The 14,827-nt window shown below is 49.3% G+C and overlaps 1 protein-coding gene across 1 annotated transcript in view; it reads right to left on the bottom strand.

The window, feature by feature from the left end:
* Positions 1 to 288: 288 nt before the first annotated feature.
* adam9 (ADAM metallopeptidase domain 9) overlaps positions 289 to 14,827 on the bottom strand; it is a 328,309-nt gene continuing 313,770 nt past the window's right edge. Inside the window, exons 17-24 of the mRNA XM_056273741.1 lie at positions 11,352 to 11,535; positions 7,491 to 7,571; positions 7,266 to 7,371; positions 6,968 to 7,115; positions 5,725 to 5,827; positions 4,606 to 4,635; positions 3,500 to 3,558; positions 289 to 3,402 (exon numbers count right to left, since the gene is read on the bottom strand). Coding sequence (XP_056129716.1) covers positions 3,342 to 3,402; positions 3,500 to 3,558; positions 4,606 to 4,635; positions 5,725 to 5,827; positions 6,968 to 7,115; positions 7,266 to 7,371; positions 7,491 to 7,571; positions 11,352 to 11,535 — 772 coding nt within the window. The 3' untranslated portion in view covers positions 289 to 3,341. The remainder of the gene's footprint in view (positions 3,403 to 3,499; positions 3,559 to 4,605; positions 4,636 to 5,724; positions 5,828 to 6,967; positions 7,116 to 7,265; positions 7,372 to 7,490; positions 7,572 to 11,351; positions 11,536 to 14,827) is intronic.

Below are 14,827 nucleotides of genomic sequence, written 5' to 3'. Positions count from 1 at the left end.
TTGGACTTGGGATGTGATCTTAGGCTTGGAAAGGTTGGTGACCACTGATATAGAGGATACGATTATTTGACTTTCCACTCACTGAAATGGGAATTTTGCTGAGAAAGCCGATAATGCATCATATCTGAGTCATATCTGAGATTTTGGACACATTTACAGTTAATTCTTTTGAAGTACAAACGAGAAATAAATAGCAAGTTGGAGACAACGGTAAAACCTGGGCTGACTCTGCAAAAAGCTCTGCATCACACAACAGAATGAGCAGCACATTGGGTATCACAGTCAATATAAGCATAATATCATCTTTAATAAAATGGTCAAGTGATTTTAAATCCTTTGCATTACCTCAAATAAAAACAAAAACATTTCCTATTAAAGATTTTAAAAGAACAGCTTTGATTTGGATTTTTGGACAGTGGGGTTTCTCTGTTACCATGGAGACCAGATGTTGTCTGATCTGATGTTGCCAATCAGATTGTCTCTCAGTATCACTCCACCTCACAGATTGGACCAGCAGGATGATTTGCTTCCTGTTTTTTGATATGGACCTATTTTAACTTCAGAGTTCAGTTTACAGCACCTGGTGAGACGGAGGAGGAGCTAGGCCCGGAGACACCCCACAGTATCCAGAACCTCCAAGCACCATGAGCTACACCCCAAAGTAGACCATCATAACATCATCGGGTTTTGTGACCTGCTGCCAACAAAGAGTCAGAGTAGCGCCAGTTTGATGAAGATGTGGATGCAGCGCTTAAAGCAACAGCCAAGGGTGGTGGAGAATAGAGAACCTTAACTGGACCTTAATAAAGAACATTGCCTCGGAGAGGTTCGACATCAAGGAACAACGGGCCACCAAGACTACTGCAAATCCAAACCGACGGGACGTTAAGATTGCTCAACTTATACAAGAGCTGAGAACACTCAAGAGCCAGTACAGGAAGGCAAGTGAGGAAAAGAAGGCAGCCTTGTCAGAAGTTTGGAGCATGGTAAGGGAAAGGCGAATCATCATTTGGCGTGCTGAGTGGCAGAGGAGGAGGAGAAAGGAAAAGGCCCATAAGCGAAGTGCCTTCATTGCAAATCCATTTGCATTTGTGAAGAAGCTGCTGAGGCAGAAACGCAGTGGTCACCTGTCATGCCCTGAGGAAGAGATCAACTGCCACAGTAGCAACACCTACAGTTGGGTAGCAGACACCATCTTCATTGGGACCAGCTACAGCAAGCAGCAACACCCAACAAAACGCGCCATCGCCTTTGTTCGAGCAGGGGGAGAAGCCCCAGCCAAAGGCCCAGGGTGAGTTGCTTGCAACAGCAACCTGACCTAGGGAAACAACTGAGGTTCCCGGACACCATCGCAGCTACCACACTCAGGCCAGACATGGTTCTGATGTCTGTGGCAACTGAGCGAGTGGTTTTGGTTGCGCTAACTGTCCCCTGGGAAGATTGGGTGGAGGAGGCACAAGAAAGGAAGAGAGCCAGGTATGCAGATCTGGTAGCCGAGTGTCGGAGAAATGGGTGGAAGGCCCACTGTAAGATGGTTGAACTGTGCTGCAGGGGCTTTGCAGGCCAGTCTCTACACCAGGTCCTGGGACTCTTGGGGATTTGTGGGTTGCAAAGAAAAAGAGTCATTAGCAACATCTTGGAAACCGCAGAAAAGGCTTCCCGTTGGCTCTGGGTGACGAGGGGTGACGTGTGGCATAATGCGCTGCCTGAACACAAGTCGGGGCTTGATCACACCTGGCTGGGCTGCTCGGGTGAGGGTTTCTGATGTTAAGACACAAACACCTGATAACCCCGAGTTCATTACTGCTGATGTGTCCATGTTGCACCACATGGTGCAGCAAAGAAATAACAGTATTAATTTCATATGTCATGCCAAGAAACCCCACTGTCTAATACTGCTCCCCGAATTCTTCAAATCATCGTCAATCACTGTGCAAAACACACATATGGCAAAATTAAAAGTGAAAAGAGAAAAAGACTAAAACTGAATTAAATTCACCTTGGTGTACTGTCTGTGGGTCCACACAGCACACCCAGGTTCCTACAGTGTACAGCTGATTGGCTGGCTGTTAGACTACTGACAAACATGATGGCCTTCCTGACAGGCTGATTAAAACAACACACCACCCAGGTTTCAGTCCGATTCATCAATGAATTAGTAGTGTTTAGAAGAATCTTCGTCAGCAGGGAAAAGCTTGGGGTGTCTGTTGGCCAAACCCTAAACGCAGTGAAGATCTACAGCTGGTCCCAGCTGACTGGATACCCTTTAAACCAGTTCAAACATGTGAGAAATGTTCAGGTCCGGTTTGGATTGGGGTCAGAGGGACCGTGTGGTGTTAAAGACAATGTGAAATGTCATTAAGATCTTATCTCACCTCTACCATGTGACGTATTTCCAAGTAAAACAGGATATTAAGGGATGTGGTTTGATTCGACGGTGCAAAACATGCGATATTGTTGGTTGGAGTTTTCACTTGGTGACACAATCACAGAAACTGGTCTGTGTTAAAGGAAGTTAAGCTGATCAGATTTTAATGTAAAATAAGTAAAAAACTGATTTTTTTTTTTTTTGGTGATGTCTTTAGGCATGCTATTGAATAGATGCATAACAGGATTGGGGGAAATGAGCTAAAAAATGTGAAAAAGTCCATTTTCAATTTCACATCTTAAAGGATTTTCTATGTTTTATAATAGAGGTGAGTCTTTCAGCTGATTTGACCGGAGCAAAAACTGTGAAACTAAAATACTTTCCCTGCAGAAACACCAACCACCAGCAACACTACAACCTAAAAATAGATAAAGATGAAGGTACAGAAGAAAATCAATGTCAGCTTGAGGCGCTCTTGACTCAGGTTGCATTGTGTATAGCGTCTTTACAATTTTTGAGACTGCGCCCGGCAAGCCAGACCATTAGATCAAGCACACCTAGAACTGTTGGTTCCTACTGAGCCCACGGGGACTCACACAGCGGGTGCGTTACATTCCTATGACAGTGCTGAGCAGAAAGGAAGTGCAATCAGTCGCTAGCAGTGGTTCTTAATACAGAAGAGGAGGGGGAAAGCTCAGCAACTGGTTTTTGTTCAGTACAACAGTTCATCGGTCCCGATGCATTCCTGGTTCTTCTCAAGTAAGTTCCAGAGGGCCACCTTGGTTTTCTGAGCGGGGTTTGGCTGAGTGTCGCCTCCAGAATCCTGCTCTGAGGCCGCTAGGAGGAAACCAGCTCTGGAGTGAAGCGTTTCGGTAGCGGGTTGGTTTGAAGGAGGAGGGATATCGGTGGGGTGTAGGCGGGGCCATGTGTTCTGACTGACACGCCGGAGCGTCAGATGTGCTCGCCCCATTGGTTAGATTGGTCGGGGAGGAGGGGCTCTTTGAGGTACTAGATGTGATGCAGCAGGTGGTTTTCTGAAAGAGAGAAAGAACAGTTACTACCATTTGCTGAAGAGGAAGAAGAAGACAGGAGACGATGAATAAGATGAAGCTGTTTGTGGCGAGTTCTTACAAAGGAGGAGGAGGAGGTCTCACGATGTAAGGAGGAGCTGCCCTGTTGGTCTGCACCACCTAAAACACGCACACACACCAAAAACACACAATCACGTAGAATGAAAGTAACGCAATATGTTCCAGTCAGTCAAAAGGTGATTGACAGCTTTAAATCTTTATTAAAAAAAATCTTTGTACTGCTGACGACAGCCAGGCCACCAGAGAGCGCTGTGATATGATAATAAAACTCTTTGGAAAAACACCAACTGACAGATAGAAACCTCAGTTAGTACGTAGATTAATAACAGACAGACAGCATGCATGAAGAATCTTGCTGGTAAGTATAAGATGGACCCCAAAGCCTGAGTACATTAGTGTGACTATGTAGTTTTGTGGCATAGTATTGTCTTATAGTACTGTGGTAGCGTTTTGGTAGTATTGTGTTAGCAAGTGGTACTATTGTGGTGTAGTATTATGGTAGTAATGCTCTAGTATTTTGGTAGTATTGTGGTGTAGTACTGCGGTAGCGCTGTGTGTAGTATTGTGATATAGTAGCGCTGTGTTAGCATTGTGGTGTAGCGTTATGCTGTAGCATTGTGGTGTAGTGTTATGTTGTAGCATTGTGGTGTAGTGTTATGCTGTAGCGCTGTGTCAGCGTTGTGGTGTAGTGTTATGCTGTAGCGTTGTGGTGTAGTGTTATGCTGTAGCGTTGTGGTGTAGTGTTATGCTGTAGCATTGTGGTGTAGTGTTATGCTGTAGCGCTGTGTCAGCGTTGTGGTGTAGCGTTATGCTGTAGCGTTGTGTTAGCGTTGTGGTGTAGTGTTATGCTGTAACGTTGTGTTAGCGTTGTGGTGTAGCGTTATGCTGTAGCGTTGTGTTGTAGTGTTATGCTGTAGCATTGTGTTAGCATTGTGGTGTAGTATTATGCTGTAGTGTTGTGGTGTAGCGTTATGCTATAGTATTGTGTTAGCATTGTGGTGTAGCGTTATGCTGTAGCGTTGTATTAGCATTGTGGTGTAGTGTTATGCTGTAGCGCTGTGTCAGCGTTGTGGTGTAGTGTTATGCTGCAGCGTTGTGTTAGCGTTGTATTAGCATTGTAGCGGTTAAGGGTAGGGAGTACTTTACCTCTTCTGCAGGGAGTAACTGAGTGTGGTGCTTCCCAGGAAGACAGAGAACAGAACAGTGTGGGTGAGTATCATTTCACCAGGAGTACTAACAGCACAGTGTGGGTGAGTATCATTTCACCAGGAGTACTGTCAGTACTAACAGCACAGTGTGGGCGAGTATCATTTCACCGGGAGTACTGTCAGTACTAACAGCACAGTGTGGGTGAGTATCATTTCACCAGGAGTACTGTCAGTACTAACAGCACAGTACTCGGTGGACCAACACACAACTAACCAAGCCGTTTATCTTTACACGGACTCCTCTGTCAGCTCGACTAGATACACAACCAGAATGACTTGTTTGTTCCTCCGCTTGCTGATTAACTCACAAACGAGTCATTTAGCAAACTGGAGCAGCCGAGAACTAGTGTGTGAGCACACTCCCTCCCGGCTTCAAGCTGCTGCGGACTCGCCGTCTCTGCCGAGGGCTGCTTTAAAACGCAGTACAGACAGCAGCGGCGTGTTTCTTTATTTTTTTGCGATACTTTATTGATGCCTATGGGGAAATTACGCTCTGCATGTAACCCATGCTAGCTGTGTAGCTAGGTGCTGTGTAGCTAGGCGCTGTGTAGCTAGGCGCAGTGCCCAGGGACCAACTCCACTTCCTCTTGCCATGCCTTGCTCAGGGCACAGACAGGAATATTAAGCCCAACATGCCTGTCTTTTTGATGGTGAGGGAAACCGGAGCAAACCCACCACAGACACGGGGAGAACATACAAACTCCACACAGACGACGACCTGGGATAACCCTGGGGTTGAACCCAGGACCTTCTTGCTGTGAGGCGACATTGCTAACCACTGTGCCACCCACCATGCCGTTGGGTGTCTACATACTCTCAGATGTTAAACCGCTAAGCTGATGTAATTAGCAGGTTGGTTTGGAGTAGGGGGGGGGGTACTTTATAGTCAGGAGGAGTTAAGCTGTGGTTTGAGTTCATGCTAGGAGAGAACCATGAGACGGCTTGATCTGTCTTCCTGACAGCCTTCATAGGCTTGAGTCTAGTCTGGATTAAACACAAACTGTCCTGTTCATCACACTGTTAACGCATCCCATCGACCCTCGCGCCCACATCTTACCCCATCTCTGACCATGCTGTTGGGGTTGCCCCGGGCAACAGAGGGGGGCTGGGCCCGGGGGGGCGGTCCTCTGCTGGAATTGGCCGCACCTCTGCTGTCAGCCCTGATGACAGGAAGTAAAGAGCAGAGACAGGAAGACGGCATCGGTAAGCACTTGGCTGAACGGACAAGGTGCTGATGACCTCCGGATGAGGGATAAATGTCAGAAACATTTTATGATTAATATTCATATATGTATAATATAATATTCATATATGTTCCCTGCCATGACAAGAACTGCAAGAAACATCCTTTCCATCTTCAAACTCCAACTTCCTGCCTATTAAAACGATGGAATGAGGACCGACCTGCATGTATGTGTGTGTGTGTGTGTGTGTGTGTGTGTGTGTGTGTGTGTGTGTGTGTGTGTGTGGTGTCAAGCACAGTAAGTACAGTGGATTCACACTGCTTCAAACAGCGGCGGGCGGGGGGGGGGGGGTCCTCTGGCTTGTTATCTGAAAAACACCAGTTTGAAATACTGGGACTGACTGAGAGAGTGAATAAGAAACCATTAACGCGGGTGTCCGGGTGCCGTGGCGGTCTATTCCATTGCCTACCAACACGGGATTGCTGGTTCGAATCCCTGTGTTACCTCCGGTTTGGTCGGGCGTACCTACAGACACTACTGGCTGTGTCTGTGGGTGGGAAGCCGGATGTGGGTATGTGTCCTGGTCGCTGCACTAGCGCCTCCTCTAATTGGTCGGGGCGCCTGTTCGGGAGGGGGGGGACTGGGGGAAATAGCGTGATCCTCCCACGCTCTACGCCCCCCTGGTGAAACTCCTCACTGTAGGGTGACTACCACATGTATCGGAGTAGACATGTGGTAGTCTGCAGCCCTCCCGGGATCGGCAGACGGGGTGGAGCAGAGATCGGGACGGATCAGAAGAGTGGGGTAATTGGCCAAGTACAATTGGGGAGAAAAAAGGGGGGAAAAAATCAAAAAAAATAAATAGATAAAGAAACCATTAACATCTGCTGAGCTGTGTCAACACACACACACACACACACACACACACACACACACACACACACACACACACACGTCAGCATCATGTGCTGACACTGCAGTCTCCAACAGTCCTCCATACTGTCACCGTAGTAACATGGACACCATCCTGACAATCAAGATCACTGCTTAGCAACCATGAAGCAGCACAGTGGAGCCAGCATGGCCATCTGCAGGGCGAAGGGTGATGTCACTCACTCGTATCTCTGGGTCCTGTTCCTGCGACCCAAACGTAGGCACTGCGGCAGGTCGCTACGACGCAAGTATACAAACACACCCAACGCCAGCAGAGGAAGAATGAGGAAGAAGAAGACCAACAGACCGTCCCTCAGTGACGTGTCTTTATCTGGAGAGAGGGAGGACAGACAGACAGACTTTAGCCATCAGATGTTGTCCCATTCTAAACCGGCATTGAAAATGTGAGTGTGACACCAGGGGACCCAACTCTGGGTCCCGAGGCCTGGGGTGGAGCCACAGCAGTGCCTCGCTGACCTACCGTTCCACGTAGGACCACTATCTATGCTGCCACCGTAACCTTTGACCTCACAGTGGGGTGGGGCCCAGCCATGCTCACAATGACAGTTCTTATTACTGTTACACACCTGAGACAGACAGACAGATAGACAGATTGAGAGAGACATAGAGACGGACAGGTAAAGACGTAAAAGGGTAGATAGACAGGTGGTTAGACAGTAAAGATGGCAGACAGACAGGTTCTCACCCCATGACCGTGACACTTTTTCTCCACATCACAGTCGTAGTTGAGGACATCGGCGCTGCTACACTCAAAGTTCAAACACACCTGCAGACCACAGAAGAAGAAGAGATGGCAACATCACACCACAGAAGAAGAGACGACTCGGGTTCAGACTTCATGTGGGAGGGATTTTTTCCCCCCTTGGATTTCCATGTCACAAATCATGCTGAGTGTTTATTCCACAAGTCCTCCAACCCATACAACCACATAGGTGGTTTGTTCCTACCCTCTAATACATAATAGGTCGTTGTAAGCTGCTTGTACAAACGACCTATGGGGTCGTTTTTTGGTGGAGGACGGTCTCTGTTTTCTCCTGTTTGACCCATCAGGGAGGAGCAAAATGATGACGGCTTCCATTTACAACCTGCACACACAACGAGTCTCAATCTGCCCCCTCTAGTGGTTTAAGTAATGACATTACAATGTGCCCATCATGAGTCCGGGCCCCGGGGTGTGTTTTGATGTCAGTAAGTACAAAGGACTCAGGTCTAACTGCCCGAGATAAGCCGACCCAGCATCCCACTTTACATTGTTCTAGAAAGCATTTTCTGTTTTTTTCTTTCTTTTTTTTTTTTTGGGATTTTCCCCCTTTATCTCCCCAGTTGTACTTGGCCTATTACCCCACTCTTCCAAGCCGTCCTGGTCTCTGCTCCACCCCCTCTGCTGCTCCGGGGAGGACTGCAGATTACCACATCTTCTCCAATACATGTGGAGTCACCAGCTGCTTCTTTTCACCCGACAGTGAGGCGTTTCACCGGGGGGACGTGGCACGTGGGAGGATCACGCTATTCCCCCCAGTTCCCTCCCTCCCCCCTGAACAGGCGCCCCGACCGACCAGAGGAGGCGCTAGTGCAGCGACCAGGACACATACCCACATCTGGCTTCCCACCGGTAGACACGGCCAATTGTGTCTGTAGGGACGCCCGACCAAGCCGGAGGCAACACGGGGATTCGATTCAGCAATTCCCGTGTTGGTTGGCAACGGAATAGACCACCAGTGTGTAAGAGTCTAATTAAACCTGACACGCATATCAAATGTCAACATGTTTTCTCATTGCAAACCTGTAAAGACATCATATGGCTTACTGTTGGTCTCACATTATGACCGTTTGTATCTGGTCTCTCTGTCCAAGACACACCACATCCGTGTTAATGACACCATTCATCTCCCTGGAGGTCCTCCTGTCCTGACCTGAACCTCTTCCACACAGGGGAAAGTCCTAAACACCACAAAACCTCCTCCACTTCCTCTGTTCTACAAACTAGCTTTCATGGAAGTGTGCACATCTGAACACCATTAGCCAGCTCGTATGTTTTTGTCTTTAACCATAATTTAATTCCCTTCATCCTTCTCTTGTTCTACAGGTAGAAGTGTGTTCTCCGCTCGTTCTACAGGTAGAAGTGTGTTCTCCGCTCGTTCTACAGGTAGAAGTGTGTTCTCCTCTCGTTCTACAGGTAGAAGTGTGTTCTCCTCTCGTTCTACAGGTAGAAGTGTGTTCTCCTCTCCTTCTACAGCTAGAAGTGTGTTCTCCCCTCGTTCTACAGGTAGAAGTGTGTTCTCCGCTCGTTCTACAGGTAGAAGTGTGTTCTCCTCTCGTTCTACAGGTAGAAGTGTGTTCTCCTCTCCTTCTACAGGTAGAAGTGTGTTCTCTGGTTCTACAGGTAGAAGTGTGTTCTCACGTTCTACAGGTAGAAGTGTGTTCTCCTCTCCTTCTACAGGTAGAAGTGTGTTCTCCTCTCCTTCTACAGGTAGAAGTGTGTTCTCCTCTCCTTCTACAGGTAGAAGTGTGTTCTCCTCTCGTTCTACAGGTAGAAGTGTGTTCTCCCCTCGTTCTACAGGTAGAAGTGTGTTCTCCTCTCGTTCTACAGGTAGAAGTGTGTTCTCCTCTCGTTCTACAGGTAGAAATGTGTTCTCCTCTCGTTCTACAGGTAGAAGTGTGTTCTCCTCTCCTTCTACAGGTAGAAGTGTGTTCTCTGGTTCTACAGATAGAAATGTGTTCTCTCCTTCTACAGGTAGAAGTGTGTTCTCCTCTCCTACAGGTAGAAGTGTGTTCTCCTCTCGTTCTACAGGTAGAAGTGTGTTCTCCCCTCGTTCTACAGGTAGAAGTGTGTTCTCCCCTCGTTCTACAGGTAGAAGTGTGTTCTCCTCTCGTTCTACAGGTAGAAGTGTGTTCTCCTCTCCTTCTACAGGTAGAAGTGTGTTCTCCTCTCCTTCAACAGGTAGAAGTGTGTTCTTCTCTCGTTCTACAGGTAGAAGTGTGTTCTCACGTTCTACAGGTAGAAGTGTGTTCTCACGTTTTACAGGTAGAAGTGTGTTCTCTGGTTCTACAGGTAGAAGTGTGTTCCCTGGTTCTACGGGTAGAAGTGTGTTCTCTGGTTCTACAGTTAGAAGTGTGTTCTCTGGTTCTACAGGTAGAAGTGTGTTCTCTGGTTCTACAGGTAGAAGTGTGTTCTCTGGTTCTACAGGTAGAAGTGTGTTCTCTGGTTCTACAGTTAGAAGTGTGTTCTCTGGTTCTACAGGTAGAAGTGTGTTCACTGGTTCTACGGGTAGAAGTGTGTTTCTCTGGTTCTACAGGTAGAAGTGTGTTCTCTGGTTCTACAGGTAGAAGTGTGTTCTCTGGTTGTACAGGTAGAAGGGTGTTCTCTGGTTCTACAGGTAGAAGTGTGTTCTCTGGTTCTACAGGTAGAAGTGTGTTCTCTGGTTCTACAGGTAGAAGTGTGTTCTCTGGTTCTACAGGTAGAAGTGTGTTCTCTGATTCTACAGGTAGTAGTGTGTTCTCTGGTTGTACAGGTAGAAGTGTTTTCTCTGGTTGTACAGGTAGAAGTGTGTTCTCTGGTTGTACAGGTAGAAGTGTGTTCTCTGGTTCTACAGGTAGAAGTGTGTTCTATGGTTCTACAGGTAGAAGTGTGTTCTCTCGTTCTACAGGTAGAAGTGTGTTCTCTGGTTCTACAGGTAGAAGTGTGTTCTCTGGTTCTACAGGTAGAAGTGTGTTCTCTGGTTCTACAGGTAGAAGTGTGTTCTCTCGTTCTACAGGTAGAAGTGTGTTCTCTGGTTCTACAGGTAGAAGTGTGTTCTCTGGTTCTACAGGTAGAAGTGTGTTCTCTTATTCTACAGGTGTGTTCTCCTCCATCTGTTGTCATCTGAATCGTTTGCGTTGTAAATAAACTGTGGGTAACACTGACTACTTTCCTTATAGGCAGCTTTTCTCCAAAAGCTTTAAGAAGTTAGTTTACTTTTAAAAATAGTAAACTTTGGGCCTTCGGGTGGTGTGATGGTCTATTCCATTGCCTGCCAACACGGGGATCGGCGGTTCGAATCCCTGTGTTACCTCCGGGTTGGTCGGGCGTCCCTACAGACACAATTGGTCGTGTCTGCAGGTGGGAAGCCGGATGCGAGTATGTGTCCTGGTCGCTGCACTAGCGCCTCCTCTGGTCAGTCGGGGTGCCTGTTCGGCGGGGAGGGGAAACTGGGGGGAATAGCGTGATCCTCCCACGCGCTACGTCCCCCTGGTGAAACTCCTCACTGTCAGGTGAAAAGAAGCGGCTGATGACTCCACGTGTCGGAGGAGGCATGTGGTAGTCTGCAGCCCTCCGCGGATCGGCAGAGGGGGTGGAGCAGAGACCGGGACGGCTCGGAAAGAGTGGGGTAATTGGCCGAGTAGAATTGGGGAGAAAAAAATAGTAAACTTTTGTTTTTAATGCTTTGATGCTGAACAGTGTTGTGAGTGGCTTTGCATCACTTAGTCACCCCGATACCCACCATGAGGGAAATAGCAGTTAGTATTAGATCAGAGAGAATGCTGGGTAATGTGCTCAAACCGGTACCTTGTTTTCGCCACACTTGGTGCCTTCGGTGACCATGCCCGGGTCTGGGACGTCCGAGCCCAGCATGAAGTCCACGCCGAAACACTTGGTACCGCCGATGGGGGTCGTGATGATGGAAGGATCGATACCGAACACAGTGACCGCCTGAACATTAGAGCACTGCAACTTCCCACACAGAGAATGTCTGGGGCGGGGGAGAGAGAGAGAGAGAGGGAGACAGAGAGAGGGAGCGATATTTGATTTTTAAAATTAACTTTTATTTCATCAATCATTCAAAAAGCCATTTACAAAAATGAACCATCTTCAGGACACAAGTAAATACTCAAAAGTTAAAAAAAAAATCACATCAACTCAACAGAGAAAACAAGTTGGTTTTCTTTTACAGTACACAACACACCACCACGAGCCCAGGTGATGCTGAACCGATCTACATCTTGGCTTTCACCATCCTAGTAACCAGTCATTTTACATCAGTGTCTCCTGAGTCATCAGCCTTCCTCTGCCTGCGTACATCAATAGCCATTTTGCTTGTGCCAAGATAAAACTCATGAATTGACATGTGTCTTCTTCAGACTGTTTGCATTTAAATCCAAGAATGATCATCTTACATGTGACCATTTCATTTAGCAGATGCTTTTATCCAAAACAACGTACACCTACCTGAGAGTTAATACAACACAAGCAAGGATCTAGTTAGGAGGCGTTAAAAAAAAAAAAACTAGGTTCAAGTCCAATAGGACATAGGTGTCAACAGGCAGTGCACAAAGGCAATGCATAGGGTGCACAGAAACGATTTTTTTTTTTGTATTTTTATCAATACCATCAGGTTTGGAGGTGTTGGAGAAAGAGCTGGGTCTTTAGCGGCTTCTTAAAGACGGAGAGGGACTCAGTGAATCGAATGCAGTTTGGTAACTCGTTCCACCACCGGGGAACTACAAAAGAGAGGAGTCTGGTTGGTGATTTAGGCCCCCGTTGTGACGGAAGTGCCAGGCGGCTTTCATTGGCAGAGTGTAGTGAGCAGGACTGAGTGTAGACCTGTATGAGGGAGTTCGGGTAGGCGGGAGCCATTTTAGCTGCTGTTTTGTAAGCGAGCATTAAGGTTTTGAATTTGAGCATGTCATGGAGAATGTCATTCATGAGAGCCTGGAATACCGCCGGGGCGTTGGTGAGGCCGAACGGCATGACCAGGTACTCATAATGACCCCGGGGCGTCTTAAAGGCTGTCTTCCACTCGTCCCCCTTCCGGATCCGGACCAGATGATAGGCACACCGTAGGTCCAGCTTAGTGAAGACTAGCCTGGGGGAGGGGCTCAAGGGTGGAACTCATGAGAGGAAGGGGGTACTTGTTCTTGACGGTTATCTCATTGAGTTGGTGATAGTCAATGCAGGGTCGGAGGCCCCCGTCCTTCTTCTTCACGAAAAAGAATCCAGCTGCCACCTGGGAGGACGAGGGCCGAATGAGCCCCGCTGCCAAGGACTCGGAGATGTACTCGTCCATCGCAGCCTTCTCGGGGATGGTCAGACTGTACAGACGACTGCTGGGAAGGGGTGCCCCAGAGTGGAGGTCAATAGCACAGTCATAAGGCCGATGAGGAGGAAGAGATTGGGCCCGGGTCTTGCTGAAAACCTCACCTAGCTCATGGTACTCAGGGGGAACAGAGGAGAGGTCGGGGGTTGGGGCAATAGGGGCACGCCGGGGGGATGGGGCGGGAGCAGCCTGGATACATTGGGCATGACAGGAGGAGCTCCACTCCATGATGGTACCGGAGGCCCAGGCGATGTGTGGCTCACGCTGCACGAACCATAATGAAGAACCGAAGTCTCTCCATATGGTTCCCTGCTATGGTGAGAGAGACAGGGTAGGTGCGTTGGGTGACGCTGGCCAGGCAGCGCTCGTCCAGTGCGAAGGCCTCCATGGGCTTCTCCAGCGTCTCTAGCGGGATGTTAGCCTGGGCAGCAAACTCTGAGTCCGGGAAACACTCATCAGCCCCCGAGTCGAGGAGTGCACCCACCGTGAGCTGCTGGTCAGCCCAGGCCAGGGTGATGCTAACCAGATGGTTCTGTGGGGCAGGACGGCGGGAACAGGAAAGGCGGCTCACTAGGATCTCCCGGGGCCCCAGTGAGCCTATTCTTTTGGCCGAGTGGAGCAGCCGCTGATCAGATGTCCCTTCTGGCCACAGTAGAGGCATTGACCCGCCTTGAACCGGGCCTCCCGTTTGGCCGGACTAGGGCGCGTGCGCCCCAGCTGCATAGGCTCCTCCCCCGTCGTGGTCTGGGGCACGGGGGGAGAAACGGCCACAGGGAAAGTGGGGCGAGCAGGAGTAGGGGTCCTGTCAGGAGTACGGACGACTGGGGAATGGACGGGGATCCATGCAGGGCTCGCTCGCGCCTCCTCTCCCGGAGGCGTCCGTCGATGCGGATGGCGAGCTTGATCAGGTCATCGAGGGAGGTGGGCTCCTCCCAGGAGGCTAGTTTGTCCTTGACAGTCTCGCTGAGACCTCTCCGGAAGGTGAACCGAAGTGACTGGTCGTTCCAGCCGCTCTCAGCTGCGGCCAGCCTGAACTCCACCGAGTAGTCCGTGACACTGCCACTGCCCTGCTGGATACTGCTCAGTACCAGGGTCCTGGCCACCGACTGGATGGTGGAAAACCTTCCGTAGTTCCGCCACAAAGTCCTCGTAGGTGAGGCAGAAACTGGCCTTCATGGACCAGGAAGCAGTGGCCCACTGAGCTGCTCGGCCTGTGAGCAGGTTGGTCACATAAGCGACACGGGCAGCATCAGACGTGAACATGCTGGGTTGGTGCAGGAAGACCAGCTCACACTGCATGATGAACATAGCACAGGTCTCAAAGTTGCCATCAAATGGTCGTGGGCTGGAGAGGCAGGGCTCCCGGGGAACTGGGTTGAGCCCCACAGGGTTAACCGGGGCAGCGGGCCCAGGGGGTTACCCACGACTCCAGGGGCAGGCTGGCCCGGTGGCTGGATGGTGAGAGCCGCCGTGATGGTTTGCAACTGCCGCAGGATCTCTGCTTGCTGGCTCGCCAACACCGCCTGCTGGCTTGTTAGGTTACCCACACAGGCCTGGAGGGGCTGGACCTGAGTCTGAAGATCCTTCACCGCAGCAGAGGCCGCCTCTAGCTGCAGGGTGTGGGAGTTAGTCAGTTGTATCTGTCTGATGAGAGCCGCTTGAACCGGACTGGTCGGTACGCTCTCTGTGTCGGCTGGGGTCGTCATGGTCAGTTCGTACTGTTAGGGTTTGTGGAAGACCCCAAGCGCACAACACCAGACAGAGATGGGGTTAGCCGAAACTGGCGTACTTTATTCCTTGCGCGTGCAACAGTCAAACACAGGAAGGCAATAAGCGACAAGAAAACGGGAAGTCCAAGGGAAAAAACTCGCGGGTAATCCAAACGGGAACACGGCAGGATACTTCCTCAGGGAAACTTTGCAAGGGAAACCATAAACCAAGGGCTGGG

The sequence above is a fragment of the Lampris incognitus genome, chromosome 1 (genome assembly GCF_029633865.1).
Source record: "Lampris incognitus isolate fLamInc1 chromosome 1, fLamInc1.hap2, whole genome shotgun sequence".
Taxonomy (NCBI): domain Eukaryota; kingdom Metazoa; phylum Chordata; class Actinopteri; order Lampriformes; family Lampridae; genus Lampris; species Lampris incognitus.
The sequence above is the reverse complement of the archived record's forward strand: the minus strand, read 5'-3'. Positions and strand labels throughout refer to the sequence as shown.